The sequence below is a fragment of the Balaenoptera ricei genome, chromosome 18 (genome assembly GCF_028023285.1).
Source record: "Balaenoptera ricei isolate mBalRic1 chromosome 18, mBalRic1.hap2, whole genome shotgun sequence".
NCBI lineage: Eukaryota > Metazoa > Chordata > Mammalia > Artiodactyla > Balaenopteridae > Balaenoptera > Balaenoptera ricei.
In genome coordinates, this window is record NC_082656.1 from 12,944,265 (window position 1) to 12,962,951 (window position 18,687).

An 18,687-nucleotide genomic window follows, 5' to 3' on the forward strand; every position below is an offset into this window, starting at 1 on the left:
ACAACTAAGACCCGACGCAGCCACATAAATAAATGAATAAAAATAATAATTTCATCCTGTTTTCATATTTATCATCTTGTTCGTCTTCCTAATACCCACCCTACGCCACCCCCCAGAAGATGCTGTGCCGACCTCAGAGGTAGAGACACTAAGGTTACAAAACCTCCCATGCTTTTCCCAACAATATCCCCAGAACAGTGTCCCAGATCCCAGCCCTGGGATCATCCCACTAGGCCATGCAGCCAATCCATGGCTTATTTCTATTTTCACGTTTTAGCTCAGAAGAATATAGGAAGGAACTACATATTGCTTTTACCCTTTCCTATGTGTCTTCTGGTATTTTCTATCGTTGAGTTTCTGTTTACATTAGAAAGAAGTCCGAGACAGAATCTGTTCCTGTTATTCGAAGGGTCTGTGAATCCATCAATAAGCACACTTCGGGAGGAAGCCTGGAACGTCTCCCCAACACGGTTGTTCAGTTCATAGTAGGCGACTGAGCACCAGTGCTGTGGCTCCTCGTAGCAAACCGGCCGAAAATCTGAAAGAAAACGGACCAGACAGGACATCACTACCGCCACGCTCGTGCCTCCCAGCTCACGACTCCACCAGGAAACTGCGGTTATCGCTGTTCACCAGAAAGTTGGCTGCAAGACCCAGCAGGCTGCTGTGTGATCTTTACAAACCCGCCTCTTTCACGGAAGCTGTTGGCAGGTAGCTCATCTGGTCCACGTACCTGTGCACAGGGGCCACCGTCCTCGTGATTCCCCCATGGTTGGAGGCTTTGTAAACATGTTTACTAGAATTGAGGGGCCAGGCAACAGCGATATGAGTGGATCCATGTAAACTTCATCCCCCCTAAAGGAAACACAGCTAAAAGGAAGCTGCCAGGTCACCTCATCTTTACAGATGACAGCATCTTACTGTTGCAGTGCCAAACTGAATCCCCGTGGCAAAGAGTATCCTTTTCTAACGACCTAAAGCTGAAAAAAATTTGTTCCAATATGTAAAATCAAACCAAAAACACTGCATAGGATTTTATTTAAGAAAGAAAAAACAATGTCCACATAGACTCACATTCTCCTTTGGGTACCTATGGGATAATTATGGCATAAAAGTATTTTAAAGGGAGAGGTCTATTTCATTAGGAAATCCATGAATGTTATGTTTTCACCCCAAACTTTTCAAAGTTAAGTTGCCACTAACCCAAATTTGGAGGTTTTTTTTTCTTCGCCACTCACAATCTTTCTCTGCCTTTCTATTGATTATAGTATCTTTCTTTTCTTTGAATATTCTAGTAATTCTTGTGTCTAGAGTGTGTTCCTATATGCACTAAAATATGAACTTACAAAACAGATAAATTAGGGGGTTATTATGTGATTTCCAAATGGTCCTTCACTTATGAAAGCATTCCCTCTGAGATACTTTAGATAGTAAAGCCCTTTGACCTTCCCTGCTCGGTGTGGTTCCTGGGACTGCAGCCACTGCATCACCTGGGAGCTTGTTAGGAATGCAGATTCTTGAAAAGCACCCCAGATCTAGGGAATCAAAATCTGCATTTATGCAAGATCGCCATGTGGTCTGTATGAACACTGAAGTTGAGCAATATTTATCTAGCCTATTACAGGACACAAATAAAATTATGTAAAAACTATATACATATTTTGAAGAGCACTCCTCTAAGCCAAATGAAAGACATTACTATAAACCTATTACAGTAAAGAAACACAAATGGGACAAAATCACTAACTTCTTAAATACCTAATTCCATACTAAAACATCCAGAACTACAGGCTTCTAAATGTTCGGTTAAAATTTAAAATTTACTTGTTCTACTAACCAGGATAACACACAAAACATTCACTCTATGGGACTGAGGAATGCCAAAGTCAAAATGCGAAACCACGCTATCTGCCCCTGAAAACACTTATGAAACAGCAGGCTGGCACGTTTTGTTTTCTTTTGCTCTTTTCTTTGTTTTCCAGAAGGGAGGTGGTAATAGGAAGTACTCTTGGAAGACAGCTACATTTGGCTGTTCATCTGCCAAGTGACCTCTGTTAGGCACGGACAGTACTAAGTGACTCTCAGCTGTGGCATCTACAGGTCAGGCATTCTGGGTCCCTGGGGCTTTGGCGGCATGATAAGGCGGGGGTGGTGTGTCAACTAAAAGAAAGCAGTAAAACAAAGGAACATCAAACTGATAGACTACACAAGGACAGCTTGAGTCAACCCTTTCTGCCGCTAAACTCCTGGCTTTGGTGGAGAGTGTCACTGCTACAGAGAGACCACTAATGTAAGGGGGCCATTCTACGGTGACACTGGGACAGTCCTCCAGGAGAAACTGGTTGTCCTGAGCCCCTCACTAGAGGGTTGATTCGCTGTCCCTCTGACTTATGAGTTATTATTGGGTTCAAATGACTTCATGATGAGATCTTCAAATCTAGGAGCTATTCTCCTAGCTTTTCTCTATAGTCTGTTATCTGGCTTTCAAAACAGAGAACGTTAAACCTCCTTTGAAGTTAATTTAATTTTCAGTCCCTCTGGTGCCATGGATTGTACAATGGCCAAAGGGAAACTCTGACTCAACACAGTTCAAAATATGGCCCCCAAAACACAGAATGGCTGAAAGCTGATTATAAGCTTGTGCCCAAGGCATGCTGAGAAGGGCTCTTCTCCCCAAATATCAGTTTTATGATCAGACGATCATAATTAGGCAAAAGGTATGCGTTCAGTAGATAACATGTTATGAGAAATTAATTCAAAACAGTAAAAACTCCTGAGGCAGAGAGAAAACTCTTTATCGAGGACCTCAGAACAAATGATTCCTTCTGTCTACATTCCTAATGTCAGTTCAGAATGGTCTTGTTATGTTAGCAGTGGAGTTCAACGGCATTAACTCCACTGCCTTTGTTGAACTGAATCGTCCATCCAAGTAGTTCTCACACTTAAGTGGGCATAAAAATCGCCAGTGGACCCTGTTAAAATGCAGATTCCTGGGCCCACCCCCCCGAAATTGTGAGTCAATAGATCAGTGGCTGGATGCAGTCATGCAGGTTTTAACAGGCATTGCTGATGATTCTAATGCACGTGGTCCACGGACCACACCGCAGTGCCAGTGATAAGGCATTTCCCTAAGAGAAAATGAACTATGATCCTAGTGCAAAAGTTATAAAGGGGGCCCTTTTGTAGGTCCTTGAGTCGATCTATCTACAAAATTAAGGGGCTGAACGTAGAGTTCATATGACCCATCAGTTCCATTCCTAGGTATGTACCCAAAGGAAGTAAAAGCAAGGACTCGAACAAATACTTGAACATCAATGTTCATAGCAACATTACTCACAAGAGCCAAAGGTAGAAACAACCCAAATATCCATCAACCAATGAATGGATTTTTTAAAAATGTGGTATATCCATACAACGGACTATTGTTCAGTTACAAAAATGGAGTAACTGATACTGCTACAATGTGGATGGACTGTGAAAAACACCGTGCTAAGTGAAATAAGTCAGACACAAAAAACTCCACAAATATTGTATGGTTCCATTTATATAAGGTACCTAGAATAGGCAAATCCATAGAGGCAGAAAGTAGATAAAAGCTTACCAGGGGCTAGAGGAAGAGGTAATGGGGACCTACTGCTTAACAGGCACAGAGTTTCTGTTTGGGGTGATGAAAAAATTTTGGAAATAGATCGTGGTGATGGTTGCACAACAGTGTGAATGTACTTAATGCCACTGGATTGTACAGGGGTAAATTGGAAGACTGGGATTGACATATACACACTACTACATATAAAATAGGTAACTAATAGGGGCCTCCTGTATAGCACAGGGAATGCTACTCTGTACTCTGTAATGGCCTATATGGGAAAAGAATCTAAAAAAAGAGTGGATGTATGTACATGTATAACTGATTCACTTTGCTGTACACCTGAAACTAACACAACATTGTAAATCAATTATACTGCAATAAAAATTAAAAAAAAAAAAAGAAATTGATAACTGCTCCAAAATGGGTAGAGTCCTGATCAGGTTAGAGCGTGGGCAGGGTCCAACGGCCCGCAGGAAACTGCTGTGCGAACTGCAAGTGGCAGCGCTAGTTTTTTTTTTTTTAAAGTCCAAACATCAAATCTTATTATTCTTTGTTTTGTTTTTAACGTCTTTATTGGAGTATAATTGCTTTACAATGGTGTGTTAGTTTCTGCTTTAAAACAAAGTGAATCAGTTATACATATACATATGTTCCCATCTCTCTTCCCTCTTGCATCTCCCTCCCTCCCACCCTCCCTATCCCACCCCTCTAGGTGGTCACAAAGCACAGAGCTGATCTCCCTGTGCTATGCGGTTGCTTCCCACTAGCTGTCTATTTGACGTTTATACGATGGCCCCGCCTACACAACCGTGTTGGGTACTCGTATCCCGGGAGACCGCGGCTTTCACTGACCTGAGTGCTGGAAGGGGCTCTCCGGCTCGGAAGGGCTTCCTGGGGAGTGAGGGTAGCCGGCCGTGCACGGGGACTGCGGGAACGGGGGCCCGGGCGACGGAGGGAAGGCCGGGCACGGAGGCTGCTGGAAGGAGTCGGGGTAGGTGGCGTTGTGCGGCATGAGCGGCTCGCTGTGCAGGGACGCGCTGCGGAACTTGGCCAGGAGGCTCAGCTGCGGGTTGTACTCGCTGTGTCTGGGCACGAGCACGGGAGGCAGAACTGGGGGGAGGAAGCAACCGGTGCGTTAGAACCTCGGCTCATCCGCCCAAACGAGAGTGGGCGCGGGCTGCTTTTCGTCTGTCCATTTCTGGGTGATAAACTCCTGTTTTTCCTTTGGGAACCACTTGCCCACCATTCTGTGTGCTCATCGTGACACTGTCCACGAAGGTCCCACCTCCTCCTCAAAAGAGAGCTTGGGAATCAAGCTGAAGCAATGGTTTCTCTCCTCGCAGCCAATTAACGAAAAGTTTAGCAGAGAATCGTTCTTATGTCAGCGCTCTAAAAATTGCCTACTCGTTCCCATCGCAGAAATGACCAGAGCTGCCCTATTACCTGGCCTTCTGGAGGCCTGACTGTTCACTGCTTCCTTTGATTCTGCCAATAAAGTGTTTTTTTTAAATGCAAAATCGCTTTCTATCGCTCACAATGAAACCCCAAGTCATGCCCAGAATATTTTTACTTCAGAAACCATGGCGAATTACTTAGATGACCAGCCTAAATTTTTAGGCTCCTACTGCTGGTTAAGTAAAAACATTCTACTTGCCTTTAGCAGAAAGATTTAAAGGTAACTAAAAGTTATAAAGTAAAAGATAAACAGTGAGTAGTAACAAAAGTGAATAAGTAGAAGATAAGCAGTAACAGAGAACTTATAATAAAGTCTGTTCATTTTAGTATGTTTCCTTCTGGGTTCCATACTTTAAAAAGAACATTTCCCTCCTGATTCTATACAAAAACAGGAACAGATGCAATTCTCAAGGGCAAGCATTGTCCAGGCATTCCTAGCTCCTACTGACTTCTAAAGTGTCCCAAGGCTTGGCAGAAAGAAGCTATTCCATGAAGTATTGTTGAGGGGTGACCTGGTACCAACATAAGTTCCAGAAAGAGAAGCAGGGAATACAGAGGGATGAAGTGATCAAAGAAATAATAGGTGAAAATGTCTCAGAGCTAAAGAAGGATCTATGTCATCAGATTGAAAAGAGCCACAGAGTATACAGTCTAATTAATGAAAAAAGATCCAGACCTAGTCATACCATCTTGCATTTCAAACATCTAAGGACAAACTGAATATTCTAAAAGCTCCCAGAAGATCACCTCAAAGTCACCTACAAGGACATGAGAAACTGATTTATTACTTCCCATCACCGATGCTGGACAGTGGAAGGCAATGGACCAATGCTCTTCTAAGGGGGAATAATTCTTACCCCCAAATCCCACAATGGAAACTAATAGAATAGCCAAAAGAATAATATAATTAATATTATATTAACTTGTATAATAAAACAGAAACCAAAATATAGATTGAGAAGAGGAAGAAAGGAAAAGGTAATATAAATTAGCTAAATCTTCATCTTTTATGTTAGAGTCAATGAAATTAGCTAAAAGTGATACATTTGAAAACAGATGTATAAGCATATTATCTAGAGTTATCTTCATATTTTTTTAGTAATAATGGAGAGAACTAGCAAAAGAACCAAGCAAGAATGATTAAAAGAGGTTGCTTCTGGAAATGGCTGAGGTAGCACTTGTTTCAAATCACACTATGGATTTGTTATCACATGCAAGTATCAATAAAAACTTTCATAGAAAGTAAATGTTTTGGAGTAAACAGACAACAGTTACAATACAATAACAATAACATCCATCACGAAGTCCACCATTTACCCACTATCATACATTTACCTCTTCTTAACAAGCAATAATTTTCAGTTCTATAGGTAGAATATAAACTCCAACAGGTAAGATGAAAAGTTTTAAGCTAAACCACTACAGAGATGAGGGTGGCAGAGAAACAATGACTTCTTCCTCCTTCAAAAGCCAGCATTTGTATATGCCTTATGACATGATACAACAAATACTCAACATCACTGTGCAAAAATGACCTGGATGATAAGCCATTCAATTTCCTTTTATGTAATCCATGAATATACAGGCATACAAAAATGCCTTGCCTCATGAATACTCTGAAAGTGAGGGGCTGACATAGTAAATGACATATGACTTCTTTTCCAGTGATGCTTCTTGATCACAGTGTTAACAAAGATCAAATAAACACTCATTTTTGTTTTTTGGATGAAGAATTCAGATACTCTTCGTGACTTCAGTTCTAATGTAAGGTATCTACAGTGTATTCTTAACACTGATAAACAGCCTCCCTCATATCTGAATGCAGAGACTTTCACTCCACCGTGGCCTGCAGATCTGAGGCACCAAAAGAAAAGAAAGGATGCATTTTTCTTTATTGAGGCAAATATCTTGATAATGTATTTCTATCATCTGGGTAAAACCAAAGGCAGTGAAGATTTGTAAGGAAAACTGATGATATCATCCTGGTTGTATTTTTTTTTTGAATTTTTATAGCATTTGTATTTTAAGGATTTAGGGCAAATACATATTTTTTCTACTTGATAAAAAGAAAATCAGTACTTAAAAGGTTCAAAAAATATATCAATTGAGTGATTTTTTTTAACATAAATAAATTATATTGATTTTCAGGATTTAACAGCTGAAAAAACCTTTTCTGCTTCCACTGGAGGCAAAACTGAACAAAATGTTAGTTAAATAGAGCAGCATTTCTAAGAAATCTGTTGTCAGCATTAGAGATCACCTATACTACAAAGATGTCATTAAATAGAATTTGTTCAATTACTGGGTTCTCGTAATTCAGCCTGACAAGCTCAGTTTACTTTAGGTTTGCACTGATCATATTTGTAAATACTTTCACTCAAAACACAGCTGTCTTAGCCCCTTAGGGCTGCTATAGCAGGTATACCATAGACTGGGAAGCTTATAAACAACAGAAATTTATTTCTCACAGTTCCAGAGGCTGGGCAGTCCAAGATAGGGGTACAGCCTGGTCAGGTTCTGGCGAGAGCCCTCTTCTGGGTTGCAGGCTGGCTTCTTCTCACTATGTCCTCACACGGTAGGAAGGGAATGGGGTCTCTCTGGGGCCTCTTTTATAAGGACACTAATCCCACTCATGGGGGTCTAGCCCCATGACCTAGTCATCTAAAGGCCCCGCCTCTTAATACTATCACCTTGGGCATGAGGTTCTCAACATATGAATTTTGGGGGGACACAGACATTCAATCTATAGTAATAGCTATTTCTAATTACTCAATTCTATTTCTGTATCACAACTGCTGCTTGCAAATATGACCTAGTGAGCTTACAGACACTCAATGTGATGCCACCTTTTAAATACCACACAATCTAAGCATTACCCTGGGGGCAGATAATGGAAGGAGTTACTGCGTATAAAGAACTGCAGAGCAAAGCTGAGAAAAGCTTTTGTATCTATTTCAAAAGTCATGTGGTTCTGATAGAGTGTGGGCATTTTACACGGAGGAGAAATTATACTCCTGGAATAACCTCCGGTTGCATGAAGAAAAATCATTATGAGCCCTGAAAACGTTTTTGCACGGCTTCTACCAGACGCAAGCCACACAAAGTGAGGTCTGAGGACTGGTGAGACTTTACCAGCTGCTGGGTACCAGTCCGTGGGAATACAAGTACTGAAACTGAGAGTTTGTGTTTAGAAACTTTAATAGCCACTTGACAGAGTAATTTTATATCTGTTGAAATGAATAGTAAAAAATATTGAGCTTGTATTTTGTAAGTCTCTTAAAAGTTTCATCTGCCTAGTAATTCATTTGTATTGTAAAAATACTGATATTTGAGGGATTGGAAATTTTTTAAAAAACTGGTCCTTCACTACAGATAGTTTGAAAAGCACTAAAATTGATTATTTAAGTGGTTGTGTGAGTGTAAAGAAAATCAGAATTCAGCCTTCAAGGTTCCTAAAACGGGTGGTCGAAAGATGAGAGATTTCAAAGGCAAAACTTCAGCTTTATGATAATTAGGGACCCAGCAAACTTGGTGCACATTAGCATCTTCATTGTTCTCAAAATACTGACTTTAAGCACGGCCAGAAAGCTAGATGTAAAATCTGCCTTTTTCTATTAAAAGATCAAAGTTAGGAATAAAAAAAAAAAGGTATAGCTTAAACATTACCTTAAAATCAATACAATCTTTGCCCATCTTTCATTTTGGAAACTCAAACCTAAAATATGATGATATGAAATCTACCTGCCATATGTAAAAACATTCACACTATGATTCCTGAAAGAACCTCACATAATATGAAAAACGAAAACATCAAATAATCCTTTAAAATTAGGGTTTCAAGTGTTCAAAAGGAAAGCCAGATACATTTTACAAGATACTTCTTACAAGATACATTTTATAACTACATTATGCAGGAAGAGAAAAATGATTCCTTGATAAACATTTTTCATGGGATGTATTCTGAATGCTTAATATAATTCAAATCTTAGAAACAAAAGAGAAATCAAGTCATTTCTGTCATAAACTCATTGACGACATTTTTTTAAAGTAGGCAAAGAAAGCTCAGAGAGAAGCAGGAAAGAAGAGGAGAAAGCAAAGACCTACGTGATCTAGGGGAAAGCACATCAGATTCACCAGGAATGTGGGCCTTTCTCATCACAGTCTCCCCCTGTATCCGGGGTGATGTGACCATGAGAAGCATCCACGCTCAGGCAGGTGACTTCCTTGACAACAGTTTAACAGCATGATAGTGGCATTTGGGAGCCTGAAAGGTCACCTCACTAAGACTGCTATAGGCTGGGCATGACTTAGCCAGGACGGCTGCAAGGTTAACTGAACCTGGGAGGGGGCCAGGAGGCAGGCTGGACTCCCCCCACCACCTGCCTTTCTACCTAGAACCGCCTCGTAATGGACATGGGCCAGTTCCCAGAGTGCATGTGCCAGCCCTTTGGTCTCCTGGAATGGGGCAGATGGCCAGTCAGGGAGAGGAAGCTCCCACAAAAACTGCATCCATCGAGCCACAGGAACACTCCATCCAAAGAGAAAGGTAGTCAAATTGTTACAGCCAGTGTGAAGGAACGAAGATGAACACCAGACTTCTCCAAAAGGGTGTGTGTGTGTGTGTGTGTGTGTGTGTGTGTGTGTGTGTGAAATATAGGTACACAGACACACACACACACACGTGTGTGAAGAGTTTTAGGAACAACACCTTCCTATATTTAAAGCCATATTTAAGAACAGCCACCAATCTCCCCTAACCGCCACTGTTTTCAGTCTTGGAAGGATTTCCAGCAACTCTCTCACTGGCTGTTTTCAGACCCAGGTAGGAGATATCTCCACTTACTTGAGCTTGGGGAAAGTGCAGCCGGTTTAGCTCAGCACAGCTGAGTGCAGGAAAGGGGGATGGGGAGGAGGAGGCTTATTTTTTTACAGTTGATCATGTCGAGGCCGTATTAAGAGCTTTCAAGAACTGGATGATGACTCCAAAATGCATCAAAATAAAACTGCGTTTTTCAAAATCACACAAAGCTTACAGGTACACTGAAATGAAAATATCTTCTGTCTAGATTGTTCTGACTACAAAATTTGGATCAGTTCCTTCAAATCGAACCTCCCTCTCTTCTCTCCCTCTCTTGCGGTAAGGGTGTCCTTCTCCTGCCAGAGCCCCATGTTCTCCACCAACTGGGACACACCCTCTTACCTTTTACAATGAACCATGAAGGAAACCCACCTGGCGTCTCCACACGGCGGTAGTGGTAGGGGTTAATGCACACCTCTTTCTGCTTGGAGCCAAATGGGAACTCACAGCACTCCAGTGGCTTCAACTCATGGTGAGACTGGAGATCAGGCCAACGCCACACTCGGCAGTAAATGACGTGGGGCAAACCCTTGCGGTGGGACACCTGCAGCCGCCCATCCAGGGAGCGGGGAATCGTCACACACTTGCTGGGTTGCCCTGGGCAGCTGAGCGCCCTCTCCAGCTCATCCATGGCTCCTTTCTTCTTCTTTAGCTTCTTCACTAATGAGTCCACTGCCTTCTCTGCCCACTTTTCCTCTTCATCTCCTTGCTTCCAGCCAAGCAGTCTCTTCACTGCTGGGCTGGTGAAGGAGAAGAGGGAGCTGATGGGGGTGCTGGAGTGCATAAGAGAGGGACCACAGGCGTCCAGTACAAACAGGAGCTGGACCCAAGGCCCTTCACTGCCTGCAGGGCCCAAGTGAAGTGAGCAAGGACGCCTCCCGGGATGTCATAGGTACCAACTCTCCAGGGACGTCATAGGTCTTCCCTTTCTTCTGGAAGTAACTGTGACCAGTGCAGGCTGGAAAGTGGGTTGACTTTCTCCTAAGCCCTGGGATGGGCTGGCCAACTCTGAAAACAAAAAATAAGACTTCAGTGAACTTAATCAGGATAATTTTCAGAAAAGGTTAAAGGTTGGATGTAAGAGGGAAAATATTCTTCAAATGTTCTAGACTTGAAAACTCTCAGTCACCTTTGACTCTTCCCTCTCCTTTATTCCCTATATCCAAGTCTTGGTAATTCTGCCTTTGAAATGTCTTTCAGATTTTGAAGGTTTCTCTCCATTTCCACATATCTGAGCCCTGCCCCATGTCACCACCCCCCTTGATCACTGCAGCACCTTTGAAGGAGCTCCTCTCTCCCAATTCTAATCCATGTACTACCAAATACAATTTTTAACATGCCGTTTTCCTACTTGAGAAATTACAGTGGCTCCATGGTTTCCCAAGTATAAATGTCTCTGCTTGGGTTTCTAGGGTCTTTTCTCAACATGCTCATGCCTCTTCCTTTCTAATTTATAGTTTGCACAAGTGATCCATCTTCACTGTACAAAATATATATAAATGAAAAAGAAAAAAATTAGGATCTCTAATCATCTCACCACTCATATATTCTTCCAAACTACTTTATAGTATAGTGGTTCTCAAAATGTGACCCAAGGACCCCTGGGAGTCCCAGAGTCCCTTTCAGTGGGCTGTTAGGCCCTCTCTTTTTCAACTACACATCTGTGTGCACTAGATTTTCCCCATGTACTTGACCCAAACAACAGATCACAACAGATTGTATTCAGGAGCAGATGTGAGAATCCAAGTGTCATATAGTAAACCAGGCATTAAACAGATGTGCAGAAATATAAAACAATAACACTCTTTTCACTATTTGGGGGTAAAATCTAGTTTTTTCAAAAAAAAGTTTATATTACTATATAATAAGTTTACTGTTGTCTTTAATGAGTCAGTAAATTTGATAAACTTCTCAGTTTTAATTACTAAAATGGTAAAAAAAAAAAAAAAAGATATGAGCCACATCAGCAAAGGTTCTTTGGAGTTCTCAATAATTCTTAAAAGTAGAAAGGGTTATGGGACTTCCCTTATGGTCCAGTGGGTAAGACTCTGCACTCCCAATGCAAGGGGCCCAGGTTTGATCCCTGGTAGGGGAACTAGATCCCACATGCATGCCGCAACTAAGATCCCTCGTTTCACAACAAAGACCCAGCACAGCCTAAATAAATAAATCTTTTTTTAAAAAAATAGAAAGGGGTCATAAGACCAAAAAGTTCTAGAAGTTACACAGTCACATACATAAACACGTACACAAAAAAGTACTGCTGTCACATTTGTTATTCTCCCTGAAAATCAGCTGAATTCTTCTTTGCCCTCTCATCCAAAGGAGACATTCTTTCCCAGTTATTCAACAGTCCCATTTAAATTTCCTGAGGTAGAACTGCATTTCCTCTTCTGTGAAATAGCTGGCTTAAACAAAACTCTCTCCTTCTTCCAGATTTTAGAAACCAGCTCCCTTGTTAATGTTTAAAGTAGTTGCTGGTAATATTTTGGAGAAAGATGACTCATTTTAGCATCTTGGCATCAATCTAGCTCATAATCTCCAACAATAGCTCATTTAATATGAATTAAACATAATTTTCTCCTTTGCTTCCCTGGGGGGAAAGCTGCACCTTTCTCAGTACAATTACATGCACATCTTGAACAAAGGTGCTATCACAACGCCTGCTCTTGTGATAACCATCAGGCAGCTCTGCGAAGAGGATGGTGGTTACACAAAAATTGGTGGCATTCAATAAATACGAAGCAACACATGCATCGCTTTATTCCTTGTATAGACTTTAGTTAGCACTGTATAGAGAAAGGTAAACTAGGGTGAAAAGGAGACGTTAAGGGCTCGATAGCTGTTCTTTTTCTCTTGGCAGTTTGACTTACACTCAGTTTTATTTGGAAAGGTTGATTTTGTGGCTTAACAATCATGAATTTATAAAATATAGTTAAGACACTGTGTTCGAGCTCTGTTTACTTAATCGAGACAGGCTGCATTAAAGCAATGGTTGAAGAGGGTCAGGAGCTCTAAAGAGGAGAAGTAACACGACACAGAATAATCTGAACCCCCAAAGAGCTTTGAATTCTGCTTAGTTTTACATAGGATTTGTTATTAGTAAATTGTGGCATAAATCTTTAAGCTCAGGCCAGCAGTAGAAAACAGCTATTTATAAAGATGTTCAGCAGAGTTAAACTAAATATACCCTTTAAAAAACTTTTGCTCCATGAAACAAATCACAGTTCTCTAAACCAGAGTTTGCTGCTGCTGTTGTCGTTTTAACTGTGGGTTCCTATCTATTAACGGCCTGGGAAATCAACGTATTGAACACATAGCTTTTGTAAAAACAACAAAGTAGACCATATTGCAGGGCAGCTAACAAAGAAAGAAAAGGCATTATTCCATTTAAATGTTTCATTCAGAGGTAGGTGTTCTGTGTGTGTGTGTGTGTGTGAGTGTGTTTTTGTGTGTGTACATGTGCATGTGTCGAGGGTCACCAAGCAAAGTTTGTTTGTTGTTGTGGGTTACAGTCAAAAAATGTCTGAAAAGCATTACCCCTAAACCATACATTTCCTCAAACCATGTCTGTGTGAGGTTCACCCTGATGAGTGACTTTCGGGGCCAATGTCCCTCCTCGTCCCCTGGGGAAATCTTAACTAGTCAAGAATCTAGGATCTGGGAACCCTGGCTCTGCAGTTTGATCTCTCTGCCACATTTCAAATCTTTATGAGCCTCACTGTGGCTCCAAAACTATGATTTTACTGCTACAAGACAGCTCCTGTCCCATAACACAGAGCTCTTGCGTTGGGGGAGGCCCCAGAGAGTCAAATTTAGAAACTCAGAGTAATAAGTCAAATTTGTAATAGTGACCACTGGATAGGGAAGGAAAAGAATACAAAATATTAAAAAGTTACAGTCTTAAGGAATTAAATTTAATATCTTGTTAAAACCTATAATGGAAAAGAATCTGGAAAATATACATAGTACATATAAAATAATATATATAGTGTGCATATATATATGTATATGTATAAGTGAATCACTTTGCTGTATACCTGAAACTAACACAATATTGTAAATCAACTATACTTTAATAAAAAATTTTAATAAAAACACAAAGTAAATTACAAATGTATATATTTAGGTCCTGTAAAAAAAAGTTAAGGTTTAGTAAAGCTGATTGGGTCCACAGATGTTCAAAATATGATTCTCTACACTTGCTTGATATATTTTTTAATAGAAAAACTAAATGTAAAAAAAAAAAAAAGAATCAAACTTGGAATCTCACTGACACTAAGGCTTCCGGTTCTTGTCAATGTTAATAGTTCTTATTTGTCCAGGGGTGCGGTTTAAGGTTCACAAAGGTTATCCTCCCATTCTCATTACTATAATGCTTATTATTATTATTATTAATTTTTATTGGCGCATGGTTGCTTTACAACGTTGTGTTAGCCTCCACTGCACAACAAAATGAATCAGCCATACAGATACAGATATCCCCTCCCTTTTGGACTTCCCTCCCATTTAGGTCACCACAGTGCATTAGGTAGAGTTCTCTGTGCTATACGGTATGTTCCCATCAGTTGTCTATTTTATACATAGTATCGAACATTCCTATAATGTTTTAGCCACTAGTAGAACAAAGGGTCCCTGTTTATCGCCAGCCGGTTGTCACACTGACAGCGACAGTGTAGGGCCCCCACCTTGCCCAAGTTTGTTCAGTCGTGTCCACCTGGTTCGGAACGGCTTTCCATCCTCAGATAATTTAGGTTCCCGTAGACTATGTGCTCTAACCTAGCACGACGTCCTGAAAACACCACCGGCCAGGCTCACCGTAATAATTAGCACAAGCACCCCCCGGGGGGGGTCACTGTAAAACTCACAAAAATAGGAAGGGGGGTGGTGTTACTCATGCTGGTCACTACTCCATTCCTATAAAGCACAAAGAAGAATGAAACAAAATGAACTATAAAGATGAATGTACAAGGAGAATTCATACACGAAAACACAACCAGATGATTTCTACAAAATATAACAAGAGCTACGGAGGAGAGAGGCAGGAGGTGGTATAGCAAGAAGAGCCCTTGGTCCAACCTGGGGGGTTCTGGAAGGGTTCCAAAGATGATCATTGAGCTGCACTTAGAAGGATGTAAGTCACAGTTAAAAGATAAACTCACTTGGCAGATAAGGGTAATTTTCTAAAGTTTTTTGTGGTTAAATTCTCACTTTTGTAAGAAAATTGCGTATCGCTGTCATGGATCAACTGTGTGATCTCGGGCGAGTCCTGTGCTCTCTCCGGGTCCTCTCATTTCCTCCTCTGCGGATCAAGAAGGGGCTCGGTCTCACTGGGAGGGTCTGTCTGGGCGATGGGTCCATGACTCCGTGTCTGTCGTGTCACATGGGATTACACAACAACCAGGTGTCATCCCACACATGGGATTTTCTTTTTCCACTTCGAAGTGAAACCAAATGATTTATTTGTGCTAAATGAATGCAAATAACACATTCAGGATACACTTCTTTGTAAGCTGCGCTTGCTTTTACTGGGCGAAACAAGCAGTCCTCAATGCTAATGTGCTACTTTCCTCTATACCTCTTTTCCTGCCAAGCGATAATGTGTTTTGCAGCCATTATGCCAAGATATTCCTGTAATGTTCATTTCAAATAGTATTTTCTGATAGCATTTTGCACCTTTAAAATATTTGTTCGACCTCTATTTTAGGGGAACACAAGAATGGAAAAGGAAAATAGCTGTATTCCCTCAGCTGTTGGCGCTACGTTGCTACCCCTGAGGAGACCGAAAGTAACACCTTCACCCATGAAGCTACACCGCATGGGGCCAGGCAGAACACCTTCTTCTTTCCGAGGCTATCAAACTGGCCCTTTCATGACAAATGCCATCTACCAACACAGCACAGGGCCCACTTTTCTCTCCACCTTTTTGTTTCTTTCTAGCATTATTTTTATCACCCCTGGGGAATAAGAGTGAAAACGTACACTTGGCGTGACTGTGTCTGCCACCACTTTCAGCGCCTTCATCAAGGCCTTGATGCGGCCAGACATCCACAAGTGTTAACGCCAGACATCCACAAACGCCATCTGTTGACCATTAGAGCTTTCCTTCTTTGGGCAGAAGGAAGAAAGCACCACGACCATGCCTTCTCCGGTTCACTCGTGGTCCACTTCACGCTCTCACAGCACAAAAACAATACTGTACTCTCTTTTTCTGGCATCTGAGTTTTACAATAAACCCTAACTGAGTGAGCAAAACAACTTCTCATTTTCAAGTTTTTTAAATAAACAGGACCACTTAAAAGAAAGCAGCACTGGCCACTTGCACACTCCACGATTTAACTGTGCATCATTCCACACTAAAATCCAATTTGCCAGGCTGGATAAAAGTCTGGGAGATATGAGCCTTTTATTTTTTAAGTTGTCCATTTAAATCCAACTCTTGTTAGCAGTTACTCAATCTTATTTCCACTTACTTGGCCTCACTGGAAGATTCAACTGGTGAATTCAATCCTGAAGAAAACATAATTCAAAAATTACTGTTTAAGATGCATACATTGGTTGTCTGCTCAGGATATGGAACCACTGAACAACCCCTCATGGGCACTGCTTCTTGGTCAATGTGGCCAAGAAAAATCTACATCACCTACCAGGCAGTGTACCCCAGTCAGCCCGGGGTGTCCATGGGTTGCAAGGGCCACTCCAGAAACATTCATGACAGAACACTGTTATTTCATTATTTGTTTTGTTTTTAAATTTTTCAACCTTATCAATTTTGACCCTCTAATCCACGGCCAGCATTAAGTATATCTCGGTATCCCCTCCATAAAACAGTTTACTACGGAAATTTACAATTTGAACACACTTGCCAAAAGAACTTTTTTTTTTTTTTTTGTGGCTGCGCCACGTGGTCTGCAGGATCCTAGTTCCCCGACCAGGGATCGAACCCAACCACTGAACTGCCAGGGAATCCCTGCCAAAAGAACATTTAACCTCCTTAAAAGAAGAGACTGTTTCCTTGACTACTTCTACAGCACTTCTTGTACACCAGTAATTGATATGGCTTTTCAAGTGTAAAAAGAGACCCAAAAGAATGCTATCTAGAAAATAGCTGGCTATTATTATCACTGTTGGCACATGTATATCATGTCTTATTACTGTACACACTTGAAGAGAAACCAGGCTTAAAACACACACACAGGGACTTCCCTGGTGGCACAGTGGTTAAGAATCCTCCTGCTAATGAAGGGGAAAACGGGTTCGAGCCCTGGTCCAGGAAGATCCCACGTGCCGTGGAGCAACTAAGCCTGTGTGCCACAACTACTGAGCCTGCACTCTAGAGCCCGCGAGCCACAACTACCGAGCTGCGTGCCACAACTACTGAAGCCTGTGCACCTAGAGTCTGTGCTCCGCAACAAGAGAAGCCACCACAATGAGAAGCCAGCACCCCAACGAAGAGTAGCCCCTACTTGCCACAACTAGAGAAAGCCCGTGTGCAGCAATGAACACCCAACGCAGCCAAAAATAAATAAAATAAATAAATAAATTAAACACACACACACACACACACACACAAATACACAGACGTATATTTGATTAATTCAAATTTGTCCTCACTTAAACTAGCCTGTCATCTCTACCTGTTCCAAATGAGTGGCAATCACAAGTTTGTACTGCAAGGTATAAGTAATTACCTCATACACATACCAGTTTAATGTCATTGGATAAACATGCCAGTTGGTGGATAAACATGGAAATGGCGTCATGATTTCATATGCCAGGAAAGAGGCTTTTCTAGCTGTAATCAGAGACTTCCTACAAATCTGTGAGAGGGCAGTTCGCATTCACCAATCTCCTAGTGAGCGTCTTGTTGCAGGAGTAGAATACTTCCTGCCCACAGTGTCAAAGGAAGACGACAGACATGCGTCCTTACAATAGGGACCCCCATGATGGAATTTCAGAGCACCTATGGACCTCTGAACTGTCTGCTCATTTTGGGTGATTGTGCATATATAGATTTTTCTAGGGAGATAATTCATAGGTATTTTTCTTCAAATTCTTAAAAGAACTTGTGACCACCAAAAGATTTAAAAAAAAGAAAAAAAGAAAGAAAAAAAAGACCCACTGAATTAGAAGAGGAAAAGGAGAAAGTATGAGAGAGAAGGGGAAGAAGCTGAAGAGGCTGAAGAGAATAGCTGACTATTCTAACTAAATTGGGTGCTGGGGAAGGGTCTTTAAAAAGACTAGGAAGAGAATTCTAAGAAGATGGCAGAGTATGAAGCACCAGGAATCTGTCTTCCCACCTGGACAATTATTACACTAGTAGAATCTAATGTAACTATTTTGGAACTCTGGAGTCATTTGAAGGCAGGCAACTTCAGGGGAAGTCTTGGATGGTAAATTGTGGCTAATATGGGCCAATTTCAGTCCTTAGCACAAGAAGAAGTTACCTAGTCCATATCCCTTGGCAGCAGCCTGCACGGCTTCCACAGGGAGCTAAGGTAGGCAAAAAGGACCGGGCCCTCCAAACATCAGGTACCTGTGCTCTGATCACCGACTGCTGATCCAATCACAGAGATGCAGACAAACCGGAGGGCAGCCGTTGACCTTGCACCTCCCACTGGTGCAAGCCCCTTCCCCTCTGGCTGAAGTGACTTCCAGGAGATTTAAAGGGCTGACACTTTTTCTCCACCTCACCCCCTTTTAAGTTTCTCTTTTTCTCCTTTTGGAAGCCAGACATTAAAGACTAGGACAACTTAAGGAACTAGAGAATGAAGAACAAGCTAAA

At 41.5% G+C, this 18,687-nt stretch overlaps 1 protein-coding gene across 2 annotated transcripts in view; it reads right to left on the reverse strand.

Moving 5' to 3' along the window:
• SMAD9 (SMAD family member 9) overlaps window positions 1–18,687 on the reverse strand; it is a 62,467-nt gene that overhangs the window by 15,465 nt on the left and 28,315 nt on the right. For both annotated transcript variants that reach the window (XM_059902969.1, XM_059902968.1), the window contains exons 2-4: window positions 10,275–10,910; window positions 4,442–4,699; window positions 317–538 (exon numbers count right to left, since the gene is read on the reverse strand). In XM_059902969.1, coding sequence (XP_059758952.1) covers window positions 317–538; window positions 4,442–4,699; window positions 10,275–10,686 — 892 coding nt within the window. In that variant the 5' untranslated portion in view covers window positions 10,687–10,910. The remainder of the gene's footprint in view (window positions 1–316; window positions 539–4,441; window positions 4,700–10,274; window positions 10,911–18,687) is intronic.